Genomic DNA, 19889 nt, shown 5'->3' with positions numbered 1-19889 from the left:
GGCTGGCCCGGTGGCGCAGCCGTTAAGTTCGCACGTTCTGCTTCCCAGCAGCCTGGTATTTGCTGGTTCAGATCCCGGGTGCGGACATGGCACCACTTGGCAAAAGCCATGCTGTGGCAGGCGTCCCATGTATAAAGAAGAGGAAGATGGGCATGGATGTTAGCTCAGGGCCAGTCTTCCTCAGCAAAAAGAGGAAGATTGGCAGTAGTTAGCTCAGGGCTGATCTTCCTCAAAAAAAAAAAAAAAGAATACTATGATAGGGGGCTGGCCTGGTGGCATAGAGGTTAAGTTTGCATGCTCTGCTTCAGCTGCCTGGAGTTTGCCAGTTCAGATTCCAGGCACAGACCTATGCACTGCTCATCAAGCCATGCTGTGGCAGGTGTCCCACATATAAAATAGAGGAAGATGGGCACAGATGTTAGCTCAGGGCCAATCTTCCTCACCAAAAAGCAGGGGGGAAAAAAAAGAATAGGCACTTGAACCTTTCAAGTAACTTGGTTGCCCTACTTAAAAAAGAAAAAGAATACTATGATATACAGAGATGTATGTCAAAAATTTCAAATACTAAATATAAACACAACTTTCATGAAGAGGGTGGGCAATGTTATGAAAGAAAAAAGACATGGAAAGTACAGTCTTCAGAAACATAGGGTGACACTGTGGAAGTGAGAGTGTAGAGGAGGCCTCTCAGTGAGTCACGCCTGCTGCCATCCTGCCCTTGCACAGTGTCCTTTCCCTGATTCCAGACTGGCCTGGGCACTTGTTTTTGTCCAGCAGAATGCAGTGGACATGATGGTGGAAACCTCAAGGCTACGTCATGAGAAGGTCATGAGAAGGCTTGCAGCCTGGTCTAGGTCTCTGGAACATGCTTTCTGAGGAAGCTAGCAAACACATAACAATCCAACAGCCCTGAGACTGCCATGTCAAGAGGAAACCCAAGCTAGCTGGGGGTGGGGAAGGCAGCATGGGAGAGATGCCAGGCCACCCCAGCTGAGGCATGTGAGAGGCACATGAGTGCAGATGCCATCTTCCACATGACAAGACCCAGCTGCCATCGCACTGCAACTGCCGGAGGAGACCCCGTGTGAGAACCATCCAGCTGAGTCCAGTCAATCCACAGAAACACGAGAGAAAGTCAAATTGTTCCTGCGAGCCGCTAAGTGTCAGAGAGGTTTGTTATGCGGCAGTACACAACCAGAACACACAGCACCAGAGACAAACATAACTGATAAACTGATTAAAGTATGTGAATATATGCCAAAAACAATGATTCTGCTTCTGCTACTTTTAATGTTCACATAATCAATATAATTTTCAAAATGTGTTTTAATATACACAGGTATATTTTTTAAAGGAAATATTCTGAAAATAGTTTTGTGGGGTTTTTTGGTGAGGAAGATTGTCCCCAAGCTAACATCTGTCCCAATCCCCTCTATTTTGTATGTGGGACACCACCACAGCATGGCTTGATGAGCAGCATGTAGGTCCATGCCCAGGATCTGAACCTGCGAACCCTAGGCCACCGAAGCAGAGCACTCGCACCTAACCACTATGCCATTGGGCCAGCCCCTGAAAACAGTTTTTGATAAGCCTTTTCACAGGTTCTCCAATTTAATAAAACCAGTGTTGGGTCAATAAATATATCAAAAAACTGTAGAAATTTAATTAAGCACCCCTTTTCAGTCTCAAAAATGTCCTGGTTTGGATGTAGACATGGTCACCCTGTCTACAGGCCACCCTATGGACGCTGGCTTACAATGAATGATGGCAAAGACAGTGGAGCATTTCAAGTTGCATGACCTGGTCTGACCTGAATTCTGTGGGCTCGTTCTGGTTGCTGTGTTGGGGCAAAGAATAAGCAGAGAGAGAAGTCAGGAGAGGCTACTCCACAATCCATGAAGAGACGAAACGGCAGCAATGGCAGAAACTAATGATTTATGGACATATATTCTGTAACTGGCCACCTCATTCAACTCATTAGTGTTGACAGTTTTCAGTTGGTTTTTAAAGACAGGCAATCATATTCAAATAATGATAGCCCTTTCAATATTTATATCTTTTATTATTTGTCTAACTGTATTGGCTAAAACTTTCAGAATAATGTTAAATATGGTTTTATTTCCTTTCCCAAAGAAAACTTTGTAAATGTTGACTATTTGTGTTAATTCTACACTGAGAATCAACTGATTCACCAGAGGGTAGAGAGGCCTTTAGAAGGTTAAAAGTCTTGCTCAAGTCATCACTTTTTCAACCATTTTGTTGTTTCTTTAAACAAAGCCAAAATAACCGAAAACTCCAACGAGTCAGTGACTTTGAGACTCGACAGCCACTGGTGCTGATCCAAGTCTACGGAGAAGGACTAACCCAGAAGAGTCAAGAGAGCGGAGAAGAACGTTAGGCTCACATGCCAACTATGCCAGAGGAAACAGTCCCAGAGAATGGTCGAGTCGCTCTGAGTTTCAAGGGCATGTCTTGAACATTTCAGAAAGCGGTTCAGATGCTTGCCTTCTGCTCGTCTTCCATTTCAAGGAAATAATCTTTTGAAAATGGACTGGTCAGAGTACCAGAACTAGATAGATTCTTCTCTACGTGTCAAAGAAGTTTGGCTACAACTTACAATTCATTTTCTCTTTCAAGATAATATGCTTTTTTATACAACTAGAAGTCACTGAGAGGAATGAAAGTCAGATTTGAATTCTGACAGAAGATCAAAAAAGATCAAGGGAAAAAAAAAGATAAACAGAAATCTAATCCTGGATAAATTAATGGGTTAGATTTTTCCTAACAACTTCTAATTGAATATATGCAGGTTCATGTCCTTTTGTTATTGTTATTAAACCACATTTTTCAAATAACAAGAGTTTACAAAGGAAAATACACACTTCAGCTTACTGTTCCAGAGCCAGGTTGCCACGCTTCTTCTATAAAGGGCCAGACAGTATTCTAGGTTTGTGGGCAAGCATTGTCGAAACTACACAACTCTGCTACCGCAGCGCAAACAGCCACAGGTACCACAGAAATGAGTGAGCTCTGCTGTGTTCCAATAAAACTTTATTTATGGACATTGAAATCTGAGTTTCATATCATTTTTATGTGTCACAAAACATTATTCTTCTTTTGATTTCTTAAAAACTATTAAAAATGTAACAACCATTCTTAGCTCATGGGCAGGACAAAAACAGGCAGCAGGCCACTTTGCCAACCCTCGTTCTAGGGCACCTAACTCTGCTCTCAGAGCAGAAAAAGACAACAATGACAAGTTATGTGTAGTCCTTTACTACAACGATGATACCACGGAAAAATCGTCAGTGGGACGGCCAGCAGCTACAGATTCTCAAGTGAGGCCTTTGTGACTTTTTTGGAGCTGAAAGATTCAATCCATAGTATAGGGCAGTTTTTTCCCCCTTACACTAGAGCTAACGAGACTGTATGGGGAACAAGCCCCCCGCCCCTGCAGTTTCATACTATCTTCAAACAATCAGGTCACAGTAATAAGAGTGTAACACAAGTTGTCTAAAGAATCTGATTTAATTTCTCAAGTTGTGAGCTACTCAACAAAAATCACAAACTGCTAAAGTTTAAAGGTTCAAGGAGCTAAATACAAGAGGAAGCAGATGAAGAGATCACCTTTTTAAGTATTTAATGCAACCTATAAACTACAATCCCACTGGATCACTGACTTGCTGGACTATCAAATGTTCCATACAAAAGTCAACCCTTGGGGCCGGGCCAGTGGCACAGCGGTTAAGTGCGCACATTCTGCTTCGCCGGCCCGGGGTTCACTGGTTCGCATCCCGGGTGTGGACATGGCACCGCTTGGCAAAAGCCATGCTGTGGTAGGCGTCCCACGTATAAAATACAGGAAGATGGGCATGGATGTTAGCTCAGGGCCAGTCTTAGCAAAAAGAGGAGGATTGGCAGCAGTTGGCTCAGGGCTAATCTTCCTCAAAAAAAAAGACAAAAAGTCAACCCTTTTTACTTTAACCATTAAATAGAAATAAGCACCGCAAAAAAGGTACATTTTCATTCTCTCATCTGCAGACTACTGCAAATTCAGTTCTCAAATCAGCCACTCATCTGAATTCCCTGGGGAGCCTGTTAAAATACAGATTCCCAGGCAGCAGCCTGACAGACTCCTGCTATTGAGTTGCTCTGAGGTAGGGCCCGAGAATCTACATTTCTAATAAGCAAACGTATTATTGTGACATAGCTGAGTTCACCTCCTGGCTCTGGGAACCATGGGCTAGTTGACAGTCTTTTTTCTTAACTGAAAATTTCCTTGAGATAATTGTAGGTTCACATGAAGCTGTAAGAAATAATAAGAGAGATCCCATGTACCTCATTTCCCCCAATAACATCCTGCAAAACTACAGTACACTATCCCAACCAGGATACTGACATGGATACAATCCAATGATATTATTCAGAGTGCCTCAGGTTTATTTTTCATCTGTGGTATGTATATTCTATACAATTTTATCACATATACATGGGTTCATGTATCCACCATTACAGCTAAGATACAGACCATTTCCATTACCACAAGGATCCCTTGTGTTGCCCTTTTATAACCACACCCACCTCCTCCCTCTCCCTTCCTCCCCCTCTTCCCAAGCTATGGCTATCCCAAATCTGTTCTCCATTTCTGACAGTCCTTGAAATGAAGATGCTGAAGTTGACAGAGTTGGATGGACAGATGGTAACTAATTCAGCAGAGAAAGGTGAAATCCAAGTGTCTGCCAGCTCAGGATCTGGGTGCACCAGGTACCCCAGGAGTCGGGAGAGCTCCCACTCACCAAGGAGACAAGTGACAGAAGCTTGTTTTTTGGAGAAATCAAGAGAAGGCATTCCACGGGGCTGGCACCGGGGCCGAATGGCCAAGTTCGTGGGCTCCACTTTGGCGGCCCAGGGTTTCACTGGTTTGGATTCTGGGCGCGGACATGGCATGGCTCATTAAGCCATGCTGAGGTGGCGTCCCACATGCCACTAGAAGGACTCACAACTAAAAATATACAACTATGTACTGGGTGGCTTTGGGGTGAAAAAGGAAAAATAAAATCTTTAAAAAAAAAAAAATTAGGGGCTGGCCCGGCGGCGCAGTGGTTAAGTGCACACATTCTGCTTCAGCAGCCCAGGGTTCGCTGGTTCGGATCCCAGGTGCAGACATGGCAGTGCTTGGCAAAAGCCATGCTGTGGTAGGTGCCCCACATATAAAGTAGAGGGAGATGGGCACGGATGTTAGCTCAGGGCCAGTCTTCCTTAGCAAAAAGAGGAGGATTGGCAACAGATGTTAGCTCAGGGCTGATCTTCCTCAAAAAAATAAATAAATAAATAAATAAAAAAAAAGAGAAGGCGTTCCAGGTACAGCTGCGGAGGTGTGGGGCACGTACTGGAAACAAAGGTGAAGTGAGACTGCACACCAAACAGTCGCTTCCCAAACTTCCTACCCCAGTCAGCAACAAGACTGCCGTCAGCCAGGCGGGAGACTGGCGGCTTCCTCTCAGAGAAGAATCATCTGCTAATTAGAAAAGGCCTTTAGACACCAACCATGGCAGGGAGTCTCCAAACGTCCCAGAGTGAAGCCTGTCAGTGACAAGCCCTGCCAATACAAGGAGCAGCTACTCAGCCTCACTGCCTCACTCTTCATGAGCAGACAGCCAAGGACTGTCAGACATCGAGGAAAACCTCCAACACGAAGTCTGAAACCAAGTAAAGATCAAAAAGAACCAGAAAGCAGAGAATACAAATGCCAAAGAAAATGGCAAGAAATCTGTAAGTAATATCCTTAAAAAAAATAAGAGATATTGCATTAATAATAAAAAATAACATTGATGAATGCCTATTGTGCGCCAGGAACTCTTCAAGTATTTGACATGCATTATTCCATGTAATCCTTTCATCAACAACGTGAGGTAGGTACTATTAGCTCCATTTCACAGATGAAGAAACTGAGGAACAGAGAAGTGAAGTACCTTGCTCAAGGTCCCATAGCTGACAAGGTGAGTGGCAGAGACAGGACTGGAACCCAGGGCATCCATCTCTAGAGCTCAAGCACCAAAGCCCTCCCCTCTACCTTCCTATGAATTTCTAGGCCTGTGGTGTCAGACGAAACTGAGAGGAAAGTTTCAGTTTCAACAGACTTTGGAAATCAATTAGTGATAGATTTATAGAAAACAAATCAAAAGGAACCAAATGAGACAATTATTAACACCACGGAGGAAAAAGCATATTAACAAAGGTCAGGTAATCATGGTCTACTGTCTGGCTCAGCTGAGTATTTATACAGTGAATATTAATTTAACCCAAAAGACTATTATAACTACAATGGAGGGAAAGAAAAACATGTACCATGTTGGGGAACTATATCCTTATCTTTTCTGGCAGGAGGTCATCAGATATTTACTAAAACTGAAAAAACAAAGACAGAACAATATAAATATGCAATTTAGAAACGCAGAAGAAATTTCAGAAGAAAGAGCTCAGAGTGGCCGCCTCCGGGCAACAGGAGTCAGGAGTTGAAAGGAGGGGTGGGAAGGGTATAAGTCTAACAACTCTTTGCCTCTCTAAACTATTTACTCATACAGTCATGCGCTGCATAATGATGTTTCGGTTGACGACAGACCACATATATGATGATGGTCCCATAAGATGAGTACCATTAGCCTAGGTGTGTAGCAGGCTGTACCACCTAAGCTTGTGTAAGTGCGCTCTATGATGTTCACACAACGAAATCAACTAATGATGCATTTCTCAGAACGTATCCCTGTCACTAAGCGATGCATGACTACATTACTTCGACAAAAAAAAACTGAAAAAAATTTCCCACACCTTAGACTTCGAAACTAGAGGCTACTTAAAGACTATTAACATCTCAAAAAGTTCTTATATGCATATTTAAAAGTTAGTAGACTTCTTGTGCCTGTTAAGTCTAGTCTCACATGTTTCTTGATCAGGAGGATCCAACATAACCAAATGACACCATTACTCACAGGCAGGGCCTGGAGTAGGAGAGATGGGGCCCAGCCTCTTCTTGGCAGCCACCAGCCATCATCAAAAGCCCAACCATTCCTGATCCAAAGGTTCTCCAGCCTAGACGGGAGCATTATCTGCCAGCCCAGAATCTACTCCCGGACTGGCTCTGTAAACAGGCTGGAAAACTTATTTATTTGCTCAGGAAGATTAGCCCTGAGCTAACATCTGTGTCAATCTTCCTCTATTTTGTGTGTGGGATGCTGCCACAGAATGACGTTGACGAGTGTTGTAGGTCCGTGAATGGATCTGAACTCGTGAACCCAGGCCGCCAAAGTAGAGCATGCCGAACCCAACCACTACGCTACAGGGTCAGCCCCTGGAAATCTTATTTTTATCTCAGTTATATATCCCGCCCCTGCTGCCTCTTGGGCAATGTAGGTCCTTGCCATGTCATGTTCAAGATGAGATAGTCATTAAAAGCGCAGTTTCCATTAATCCTCAGCAGCCCACGTTGTCCAGTGTTTCTTATACCAAGCCAAAATCATCTTCCTGCTATTGGGTGTTTCTGTTCTCTTGACCCGTCACAAATTAAGGCTAGTCACTGTTTCTCATTAGGGAAATGGAAGATGTACCTCTTCGACCTCAAGTCCTACTAATTTCCTTCATCAGTGTTCCAGACACTCCAGCCTCTTTGCTATTCCTCGAACATACAAGACCCACTTCACCTTTGCACTGGTTGTTCCTTCCATCTGGGAAGCTCTCCTTCAGATATCCACAGGGATAACTCTTCTCTCCTCATCTTCCTTCCAATATCACTTTCTCAGTGAGGCCTGACCACCCTATTTAAAACTGCAGCCCTCCCTCCTTACCCCAAATCTATTTTCCTGTCACAGCATTATCATCCTCTAATACATTATATAATTTGTGTATTGTGCTTATTGCATATTATTTGGCTCTCTCAACTAGACTGCTAAGCTTCATGAGAGGGCAGAGTCTTGTGCACTGTTATTTCTCTGCTGCATGTCCACACCTGGAAGAGTGCCTGGCTCCTTACAGTCACCCAATTTAAATTACTTTGTGAATAAATGGATCATCTTTACCATACTCACCTCCAACCAACAAAAGATGTTAAATTGTTGCTAATATTAAGCCGGTGAGTCAATTAAAGACCACCATTTTTTCCCATCTCGCCTTCTCTTAGCTAGCACATTTATCCCTTCCATTCTAGTTCACTGAGATCTTTTAGGATCTCGGTTTTGTCCTTCCATCTTGGGTCACCTGCGAATGTGACAAACACATCTTCGTTGACATCACTCATAAAAACTCTGAGCGTGGCAAGCTAGAAAGTTACTTACCCCTTACTCCTACAATGAGAAACTTCTCGCCAGGTTGGAAATGATGCACTAATTAACCCTCTTTGAATAGAATCAGTTGTTCATTCAGCCAGGAATGTTCCAATCTGAATTATATTCATGTTTATATTTTTTTATCTGGCCATAAGGATAATGTGAGGAATTTCTGTCAAATGCAGTCTCCATAGTAACTGTTTACTAATTGAGAATTCCACTAAAAGTGGCAATTACGTTAAGAGGTAATGTGAAATCTGCCTGTTTTACAGCTGATGAGCCCATGGCGGCTCTTGTGAGACCGTCTCCACAGACTCATTCAACCTGAGATCGAAGTTGAAACCTGTGTTCTCCAATGTTACGGAGGATCAAACTCAAACCTACCAGGATTTCCAAGAACAATTCCGCCCCCTACCTCACATCTATAAACAACAGTCTTTTTTTTTTAAAAGATTTTATTTTTCCTTTTTCTCCCCAAAGTCCCCCAGTACAATATACAAGTAAAATACACACTTGTATATTTTTAGTTGTGGGTCCTTCTAGTTGTGGCATGTGGGACGCCGCCTCAGCACTGCCCGACGAGTGGTGCCATGTCCACACCCAGGATCCGAACCAGCGAAACCCTGGGCCACCAAAGCGGAGTGCGTGAACTTAACCACTGGGCCACGGGGCCGGCCCCATATAAACAATACTCTTTAATTCTTATTTATAAGTGATTATGCTGACAGGATGGGGGTGGAACAGTCCTCCAACCAGCACCCACTTAAATAGCTTTCTCTATGCCTTCTACAGTCAGCCACCTCTTCTCTTCCCCAAAGACTCCACTTTATATAACAGCACTTTCCCAGACTTGATCCCTTCTCCTTATACGACAACTTCCCAATTTCTTCAAATTCAATAGCAGCCCATTTCTGCATACGGTAAATTGCCCCTTCCTGCCATTGAGTACAACAAACATATGGGTTCAAACAGCTTTTCTTCTGCACAATTATCCTGTCAGCCAAGTCGAGTCAGTTTATGACATCAGAATCATTTCCACAGAACAGACTGAAGTCATAACCACAGGCACATTCTGATGGCTATAATCATTACCCATGGCAACCAAAACAAATCTTTTTAAAAATCCTTTAAAAGTAATTGAGTAATGTACTCATACATCTTTATGAAAACATTTTAAGATTTAAAAATATTTTATTGGTCATATGTCTTCCTTGATACATTATTTAAATTTTTTTTTTCTGATAAAGCTGAATCGTGCTTTTAAGCTATTACAGGAACCACACCGATAAGCTGGCCTTTCTAAAATCAGAAAGGAGGTCTTGCCAAGGAATTTATGTCAGCCTCTGTAATACTGAAAGGAGAACAGAATGGTCCAAGAAACAGCGTAACAATCTCCATGAACTGTTACATAACAGGGTAAAAAGAAGGCAGTCTATACCCTCAGAGACAGACAACCAAACCCCTCAAACAATCCCCAAATTAAGGCTCTGCTTCACGTGGAATCTGAACAAGTTCATTAAGAACGCAGTAATAACGTCCAACGACACTGTCTGAGATCTTGTCATCCAACTCTCCAAGTGGCTGCCATCCAGAGAGAGAGATTTATGGGTATTAACAAATGAGAGGAATTAATATAATCAATATGAAGTGACCATAGCACGGAACAACCTTACTGTACGATCCTAGTCTCTAAGAGGCAAGAAATGTAGATGGATTATGCAAATAAAAGAGATCTTAAAGACGAAGGGAGGACGGCCAAGGCGGTCCAGTCAGATTCCAGTTACACACAGTCCTCGTGGACGCAGATGAACCTCATCATCCGTCCAACCATAAATTCCTTCCCCGACACTGGCTCAATATGGAGGGCCCCTGAGACCCTAGGACCCAAGCAACCTGAGCCTGGCATTTTCTAGCAGGAAATACAGAAGAATTTGCTCCCACTTAGCAAAGACAGAAAACAAAGGCAACTAAGAACTTTGGGGACTTGGGGCCTTCTGACCCCAAGCAGTGGACCTTGTGGTGAACTTCTCATTTCACACAAGAAGTGAGCTAAGGCTGGAGGAGTAACCTGACCGAGGGCAGAGAACTGGAGGGTGGAATCCAAAGCCCAATTCAGGACTCTTGACTCCAGGTAGAAAGCTCTACCATGCCGCCTCCTGTGTGTGTGCACGCGCGCACGTGTGCATTCCACTGGCTGAACACACACTGGAGGTGGGATTCCACTCATCCTTCTGGGTCCCACAGTGCTTTCCAAAGCTCAGTTCCCACAAACCAAGACTTGCAGGTGGCTGGCCACACTGGAACAGCACTGGCCTCTGCCACAGCAGAAGGCTGATGGTGTCGTCAGAGGGCCATTTTCAAACCCCAATTGAGAGACCCCACCCAACCCAGACACCATGGGCAAAGGAATTGCCTGACGAAGCTGAGTACTTCCCACGTAGTGCCAAATGAAACACTAAAGCAAAATTTAGCTCTTAACCTCACCTTGGTGCTAGTACCAACTTGCATTTATTTAGCAGGCTTGCCTCTCTCTAATAAATTAACATTTATTTCCCATTTTTTCAGTCGTTTAACAACTTGGTGTGGTAGTTGGAGGAGATTCTTCATTTTACAAATGAGAAAACTAAACACAGGTCAAATGGTTTGTTTTGTGTCATGCATCACTGTGTCAGGGTCCATGTTTCTAACCTAAAATTTTCCCCACTCGACCTTTTTGCCTGTTCTTGGTACACACATCTGACTGGAAAATCCCTACCCAACAAACTCTTCCTGATGAAAATGGAGAGAACTATCCAGCCACGTTTCAGATGGCAGCATCACAATGTTATCTAGTCTGTCAACCCCTTAAAAGCCATGATCCTTTGTGAGGGTCGAGGTGACAGGCCAGTGCTGAGCCTCAAGGCCGCCAAGTCTTTCTCCCTGTGGGCTTCTTAAAAGAGGAGATTACCCCTTTCTTCTTAGGATAAGGAGGTTCCAGACGTTTCTGCTCATCTTGAAAAGCAAAACACTCGGAAAGGGAATGAAAGATACAGCTCAAAATCTTCCCTCAAAATGCTACATAGCCAACATCTGGTTATCACTCAGTATTTCTGGTTAGAAAATATCTTATTTATTTGGAAGCAGTTTATGGAAGTAGCAAAGTATTGGGAATTTTACAGTAACTTGCATGCTTGTGTGAAATGGTCACAGCTGTGCTCCCTCATTCCACAGAAACATGGCCCGGAGACACATTTCTATAGAATCCCAATAAGCAATCACTGCGCACACCCAGATGGCCAATTTTATCATAGGACACAGAGGCTCAGGCTACTGTGATGTTCTCTTTCCCCTTCATTGCTCTGAATGCAGCAAAGACTCCAGCCAGAATAGCAAAGGTACCAAAGCCAAGCCTGTTCCTGCCAGGCTCCCACCCCATCTCCTCCACCCTCACCTCCATCTGCCAGCACTAACCTTTCACACCAGACCTCCCCACAGTGCACTGGCCCCGAGCACCGGCTGGGAGATCCAAGAAGGGAACCCACCAGCACAGTTCAGGGCACCTCAGAGACTATCAACTCTCCCAATTATCTCACACACTCCCTGAGTCAGTTCAGCCAGCGTTTCAATTCTCTACCTCCATCTGACAAATAGATAACTCTGCACCACTGAAGCCAGCATCTGTCGAAGCGGAGGGATGGTGGCAAGGAGCTGCAGTGGCATTTACAAATATACTTCGAAAGGCAGACTTCAAATAAACGGGAGTGTTCTGAATATACGGGCCTTTAAATGCTACAGGGGTCTCCAAAAATTCCATTTTCTGGAATGTATTTGATCAGAATTTCGTATTATCATGCTTCCCAGTTGCAAGCTAGCATTTGTTCTTTTTCTTTAGAAGATTCTCAGGCTGCTTGCCAGGCCATTCTGACCTCACCAACAGAGCCTGGCCACCGAGTCCTCTTAACACAGTCGAACAGGAACACTGGGCCATGCTCCATCAGCCATTCAGTACAACTGGCATCTCAAATTGACCAAGATAGCCTATTTGCCACGGGGATGGGGCAGCACTCAGACAATTCGCTTCCCTAACAGATCAAAGGAAAAAGATATATGCAGGGCTGGCAATTCTCAGACTCAGGCGCGGCGCTGGGTTACAAGATTCGAACTCCACCGGGGACTCAATTGAGTGAAAGTCACCTCATTGTTGCCCAAACAGCCTGCTGACTGGTGTTGACGGCGCTGTTGTCATGGGAAAACGAGAGCATGAGGCCCCTGCTTAAAACAGTTTGGAAATGTTCCAAACCTTCTATATTATCTGGTTCTCCATATCCTCACTGGCCCAAGAAATCCTGCTGCCTCCATGTGTGGTGAGGTGGCTGTCCTTTCCCTGATACTGCCCTGTAACTGACTGTCACATGTCAAGGCCTTGTGCAGCATGACTAGAGGACAAGGTCTCAGAGAGCTAGCCTGCGTTTCTGCTTGGGGAGTCTCCTTGGTTTCTGAGAGGACCACGGGACTGGTTTTGTCTTCCTTCCTTACGGTTCAGAATACTTCCCTCTGGGTCAGCAGCAGACGCTTTGCTTTCCATGGAGTTGCCTTCCAGAAAGATACCACTCTGAGACAAAATAAGCAAAATTTTGTTCCACTCAATTTTGTATGTTATTACTTTAAAAAGCCACCAGCACTGAATTATTTTAGACCTGCCTTCTCCTAATAAAGCCTTGCAACAATCCTCATTAACACCGGCCCCTAGCTTACCTTGGGATTGGTTCGCTGCTGCAGTCTCCTCTCTTCCCTCTCCCTCTGCAACCGTTCAAACTCTTCTCTAATTTCAGCTGGAGTTCTCCTCCTTTCCACAACCTATGGGCAGAATCAAGAGAAGACAGGACCCAGAGAGTGAGGAAAACCCACACTGAGAGCTGACATCATTCACTGTGGTGTGTATGTGTTGCCCAGGGGCCCCCTATTCCTCTTCCCCAGGACTCTGAGGCGTCAATGAACGGCAATGAGGTTTTCCACTGGACAGCCCCAGACCCTGGCGAGGTGAGGTGAGGCTCACCGTCGTACTCGCTCCATTCTGCCGCCCTGGTCATTCCCAAGGTCACACTTTTCCTCAGCTCTCCAGAAAGACTTTGGCATCATTTCCTGCATTTTAGTAACTTATCTCCGAGGCTCCAGGAATCTTACAAAGAAATGTCATCTTAAGTCTCATAGTTTAAATTTCCTAAGGAATCCCAGATAAATTTTAACTATCAAAACAAAGGCAAAGCTGTCCACACATACTGCCATCTCTCTCTAGTGTGCTGGGGCCATTGCTAGAGATGCCTTTTGAGCTTCTTGGACCAAGAGATCTTAAGCCATCAGGTCTGGGTGTTTTTAAAATCATGGGACTCTTCTCCCTAAAATATGATGGGAACCTTAGAAGGTGTGATGTCAGTTATTACTCAGGTACCAAACAGAAGATCACGTTAACACTCAGGGATGAACAATGATGTCAGTCAAATCTATGCCAGAGAAAACAAGGCATTCCATCTTGGACTTTCTTAGCTCATCATGAAAGGAAGACAATCTAGTTGAGATTTCAAAGAGGCAGGGAAAGGCCTCACTGGGCCTCAGGTACCACATCTGTGAAAGAGGAAAGGCACCACATGACTTCTAAGGGTCCAAAATTCTATCACCTGTAAGAAACACAGAGAGTGGGAGTAGGACAGACACAACCAAAGTCATTAGATGGGTGAGATGGGAAAAAAACCCCACATAGTATATTCCCTGTATCAGTGGGAGAAATACGGGAAGTCCTGAGAGGCTGCTCAAAGAACATCTAAAAGGTAGGTGATGTGAGAAAAAGCTACCTTAGAAATCACAAGCTTAAAAATTATTTTAAAAAGACATGCTTATAGCAAAAAATCAATATAGTACAGAAGGATAGGAAGTAAAAAGTAGAATTCCCCCATACCACTCTCCCTCTTCTCACAAGCTACTAACATTTAATTTTTTACGTATCTTTCTAAAAATCTTCTATGCATCTGTATGTATGTATATACATTCTAACACAAATGGGGGTCCTATCACAGGTTTTGTGCAACTTGATTTTATTACTTAGCAATACAGAAAAATAAAAACAAAAATTGGCCTATCCAAAAAAACTTTAAGAAATTTGTTCACTACTGCTTTCAGTAAGTTAAACAGAAAAAAATAATGAAAACGACATTTTCTCCTCTAATAACCCAACATAAATCAATAAATACTAAAAAGGAGGAGATGGTTCTTTTAAAGGAAGTTTTAAAATAAAAACACTGTTAAAATCATCCAAGAACAAACTGAAAGTCCTAAATGGCATGACAGCAGTTCTCAGTGACCTCACAAAAACAAACTCGGTCATATTTAACTGATACAGCAAGTTCACTCTGCTAGTTCTTAAAAACACTGAAGGCATGTGCACCCATTTATAGCACTTTCACTTCCCCAAAGTTACCCTATCTCGGACCGAACAAAAGCGAGGTACAGTTTTTCAAAGTTTCCATTATCTTCACAATCTCCTGTCAGTCTCTCCTTTCGTCAAAAGAAAATAAAACTAAAAGAGCTTTAGGGAAATGTAGGCAATCAACTATTCCACCTAACCTTGAAGATCAAGCAAAAATTATTTAAAATACTTTAAAAACTGTTCACGACTCTTAAACCCCAATCCGGTAGACCTGTGACTGCGGAACCACCATTTACTCGGAGCCCTGCCAAGGGTGAGCTAAGCAACTCGTTCCTCAGGAGAGCACTTCCGCCACAGGGCCCAGAGCAACCAGGCTGTTCTACCTGGACGAAAAGATTTCATACTCAGTACTCTATTTAACAAGATGCTCGTGTTAAAGTAGATTAAACAAAAGTTTGATTAGCCATAACTAACCAGTGACATAGACTCCATGAATATGCCACTATGCCGGTATTTTTTTAATAACAGATTTGTAAGATTCCAGGAATTAAAAGACTGGAAAGCATCAGCCTCCACAGAGGCCAGAAAAGAACAGGATTTGTTTTCAGGAATTCTAGCTGTCTGACCCTTGCTGATTGAATTAATAGCTGGAAATTACTTTCTCTCTGCCACACTCTGTGATAAGCTGAAGAGGCAAATATGCCAAAGGCGTTAAGCCATCCCATTTCTAGTCATATTTTACATAAGTTTTGCAAACAGTTGGTGCATAATCAGAACTAACTGCAAAGTCAAAATGGCTGGCTCCTCTAGAGCAGTGAAGCATGCGGCAGGGCAGGTATCTCCTTCTAGCTCCCACAAGCCCCGGACATCCTTTATTATTTATATCCCTCTTTACACAGAGGACATGATGATGGAGAATGGAAAAGACTAAGCCAGCTGCAAGTCACTTTTTTCCCATTTCAGTAACTCTTAGATACAAGCGTCCAGGGGGACAGCTCCTAAACTGCATTACAGTTGCTAAATACAAAACGTTTTTGATGTTTTTCATCAACAGAGTGTATCACATGTAGCCCATGAATCTATACACCTGCACTGTTCACCCTGGCCAGTCACCAACTAGGTCCATCCCTGTGCTGGCCAGGAAGACTGACTGACCTTGTGGAAAGGGGCACAGAGATTTCTAAAAGCTAGGTCTAGTTGGCACAGTGAAAAGAGGATAGAAATCGAGGTTCTCTGACATTATCTAACTTTCTGGGAGACCACAGGTAAGTCACCTCTCTAAGCTTCAGATCCCTGCTATCAATGAGGGGAATTAAACTACCCAATTTCTGAGATGTTGTCTGGTTTGAAAATTCTGATTCTTGGTAGTCAACTTTTATTTTGGAATAATGTTAGAAAATCATTTAGAACTTTAGAAAAGTTACAAAGACAGTACAGAAAGTTCTTGTATACCCCCTCACCAGCTTTGCCTCATGTTACATAACCACATTTCATCTGTCAAAACTAAGAAACTAACATTAGTACGTTACTATTAACTAAACCTGGACTTTTTGGATTTCTAGTTTTTCCACTAGCATCTCGTTTATGTTCCAGGATCCAGTCTAGGATCCAGCATTGAATTTCATCATCATGTCTCCTTAGTCTCCTCTGATCTGTGAGAGTTTCTAATTCTTCATTCTCATGACCTTGACCATATTACAGCTCTTAAAGCAGGCTGACTTTCTTAGACACTATAAGACTGAAGTCAACGAGACAGGGAAAAGTGAAATATGAATAATGTAAAGGATTGCAGACAAAAATAAACTGTGGATGATCTGGCCAAAGGATGCTCCTCCAAATGTAATCCAACATCTGAAAGTGCTGAGTAGGTGGTTTCCATTCCACTTGCCAGCTGTTACCAGATTCAACACTGTCAAGGCATTCTCAGCTCAAAGTTGAATTTTCACCATCAGGAAGAAGACATCAATTTCATTTTCATTGTAGGTATCCATATAAGCCCTGCTAACCAACTTTAAGAACTAAGATGGTTGGTTTTACAAATTGGGAATGGCTGCATCTCATTCCTTTGGAGCCCTGCTGGAGAATGACAAAGTCTCTTAAAGGTTAAAAAAAAAGACTGAAAACTTACCTAATGACTGAAAACAGAGCCAATATTTTATGCAATCTAAAAAAACTCACATTTCATCTCCAGCGTCCACCAACAGAAAGGGGGTGACCCTACTGCTGGGACAGCGGGTGACTGCTACACCTGTTGAGTGTTTTGATGCCTTTGGATGAAAGGTGTCTCAGACACTAAAGGTTTTAACAGTGTCCTTCATCCTTCACCGACTACTTGTATGTTTAGACCAGCAGATGTGTGGAGATGGATACCTGTCAGCAAAAGTTTAACAGTCTAAAAACACTAGCAACAGCATGAAGTGAACACACCCTCATCTCTGGGGCAAAAGCTACAACTGAAGTGAGAGAATACTCATATTCGACGAGCTGTAGAACTCCTTGAAGGAATGATGGTGCCAGCTTCATACAACGCTCATGGGTTCAGCGACACTTTTGCTTTACAGTATAAATAACGGGCTCGATTTTCCTACTGCATATCAGGCGCCGATACATCTCTGAGTAAACAGTTGTGGAGGTATACTCATGCAGTCTTCTTTGAAGGCATTTTTATCTTAAGTGAAGGCTTAGTATCAATGCAAAAGAAAGCCAATTCTGGTCAATGAGAAATTGATTTCCTTAGAATAGTTTACTAAAAACTACGAATATAAAAGCTTATCCATTCACCATCTGTGACTGCCTACATATTTTTGCAGTCACTACTGTGTGTGGTTTTGCTTTGCTCCTAATGGGGAGATAAGTTGGTTTGGCGATAGGAAACCACGCAATATTTTGCCAGGAGGATGCTACCCAAGTGCTCCATTAGAGTTGGGATAATGCTGCTGGGAATTAAAAACCTGGACTCTGAAGTGGGGGTATGTACGAGAGGCCTACAGCTTTGCAGTGGCCCTGAAAAACTGTAACCAGCCTACGTCTTCAAAAAACAAGGGAGCTTTAACATAGTGTCCAAAGTGTGAGGAGAAATTTAGTAAATACAACAGGCTTCTATTTTCCTTTCTGGACAAAAAAAATGTTAAGCAATTATGCCTGACACTTTGCTACAATAAACTAATGTAACATGAAACATTGCTATTTCCATCAAGCCAAAGGCCAGAAACCAAACACCTACTCGAGCCAGGGGGACATGTAGATGAAGTGAGGGGCCAGATGTAACACAACAGGGAGTGGTGAGGACTGGGACAAACTGGACAGCACAGTCAGTCTAAAGGGCAGAGGCTCCTCAGATTTAGTTGGGTACTGTCTCACAGGAAAATTCAGATACAGTTTTATCAGATTATCTGATTTCTTTCAAGAGAAGACAAAAGACTGGATTTTTGTGCACAACCCAAGTTTTAAATGTTAGCAACTACAATTCCTTGTGCGGGCAACCAAAACATGGCTACAGGTGAAATATGTCCCACAAACCACCAATATTAAGCAGTAGTGGAAAGGAAATAGAACCCTGTTTTGCTTCTCTTCTTTCTACTCCTTACCCAAAGGCCCTTAAAAAGTTCTCATACTAGAATGAAAAGAGACAGGCATACAAGCTTGAGATTAAATACCAAAACAACTTCAAGGGAAATCTTACACGATGATGAGAAAATAAATCAATGACAGTCAATTTAACGTTAACAGCCTAACAAAATTTCTTGGGCATCAAAACCAAGTTTCTTTAATGAAATTAAGTAATAATATCTATATGTTCTCATAACAATTTAAAGTTTTACAACTAACTTTCATATTCACATTTCTACTAGATCCTTGTATCTTCATTTTTCAGATAATAACATGGAAGTACAGTCAAATGACTTGCCCAAGGCTCTAAGACTAGTCAGTGGCAGAGCAAAAAAACCCAGAATCTTTGGAATTTTAGTGACTGTTAACATGGCATGGCTGCCCAGGCTAACCTATTTCATGGATATTGGCTCCTTTGTTTCACTCGTATATCTGACAACATTCTAGTATGACAGCGCATTAGAGATGGAAGGGTCATCCCAGACAGTTGAATCCAGTAGTTCTCCTCTTGTCTCTGCTTCCATTTTGTTCACGTGCACAACACGTCACCAACAGAAACACTTCCTAAATGCAGTTATTCATAACCTCAGGCTGAGAGAAGAGGCACAGAAATGTGGAGGGGACGGCAGTGCACGTGTGGACAGCACCGCATCCTTCCAGAAACTGTCTGCCTTCAACCCCACGACAGGCCTGCTCCCTTCTCTTGGGTTAAAAACTACTGATACAGTCGATCCCTCTTACTTTTCACCTGACAAGTCAGGAAACTGAGGAAAGCTGGACGAGTGACTTGCCCACGTTCACATAGCTACAAACCGGCAAAGCCAAGCCTACACCTCAATCTCTTAAACCAAATTACTAGGTGAGGAAGGGACCCTAACGTCTTCAAATATTCTCAAAGATATTATCAAAGGTTGCAGGATCTGGGGGTTGTTGTTGGATGACTTTTCTGGGTACCAGACGCACGGCTTCTCTTACCTCCCATCCTTCCATTTCCAGTCCTCTCTTTCCATATATATCATAGATGGCCCTGGTGTGGGGGTCACTGAGCACTGCAAATGAAGAACCAAACATGTTTACAAAGTACGAAATTCACTGTTCAGCCCTGACAACAGCAACACCAGGTTAGTCCATCTCTTTTTGTTCTTCCCCGTCCAACCACAATCTCCCAGAGACCCTCTTCATTCTCTATGCACCTTTCCTCCCAATAGCTCTTTAGATCCAATCTACGATGTGTTTAAAGGTGGCGACAAATGAGAAACATTGGATTTCTCATGCCCAAACTATTCTTAATTGTAAGGTGAACCTTGTAGGAAGCTGCACTCACCCTTGTATCACTAAAGGATAGTTGTTTTTAAAAGAAATTTAGTAAGTTTCTGTCACAGTCTATAAAGTGCCTTGGCTTCAAAGAGTTAATCCAGTTGCTAAAGAAGCATAATGTAAAACTAGGGACAGCCTTTGATACAAGGAAAGTCTGATTCATTATTTACTCTGTAGAGTTTCACTAACTCCTAAAACAGATTTTTTTTTTTTTTTGGTGCCTCTCCTCTTTATTTGTAAATCAT

General features: G+C 42.9%; 1 protein-coding gene across 2 annotated transcripts in view; it reads right to left on the bottom strand.

Moving 5' to 3' along the window:
- Positions 1 to 19889, bottom strand: part of DNAJC11 (DnaJ heat shock protein family (Hsp40) member C11) — a 66049-nt gene that overhangs the window by 23865 nt on the left and 22295 nt on the right. For both annotated transcript variants that reach the window (XM_023635866.2, XM_023635868.2), the window contains exons 3-4: positions 19303 to 19376; positions 13053 to 13154 (exon numbers count right to left, since the gene is read on the bottom strand). In XM_023635866.2, coding sequence (XP_023491634.1) covers positions 13053 to 13154; positions 19303 to 19376 — 176 coding nt within the window. The remainder of the gene's footprint in view (positions 1 to 13052; positions 13155 to 19302; positions 19377 to 19889) is intronic.

The sequence above is a fragment of the Equus caballus genome, chromosome 2 (genome assembly GCF_041296265.1).
Source record: "Equus caballus isolate H_3958 breed thoroughbred chromosome 2, TB-T2T, whole genome shotgun sequence".
NCBI lineage: Eukaryota > Metazoa > Chordata > Mammalia > Perissodactyla > Equidae > Equus > Equus caballus.
The sequence above is the reverse complement of the archived record's forward strand: the minus strand, read 5'-3'. Positions and strand labels throughout refer to the sequence as shown.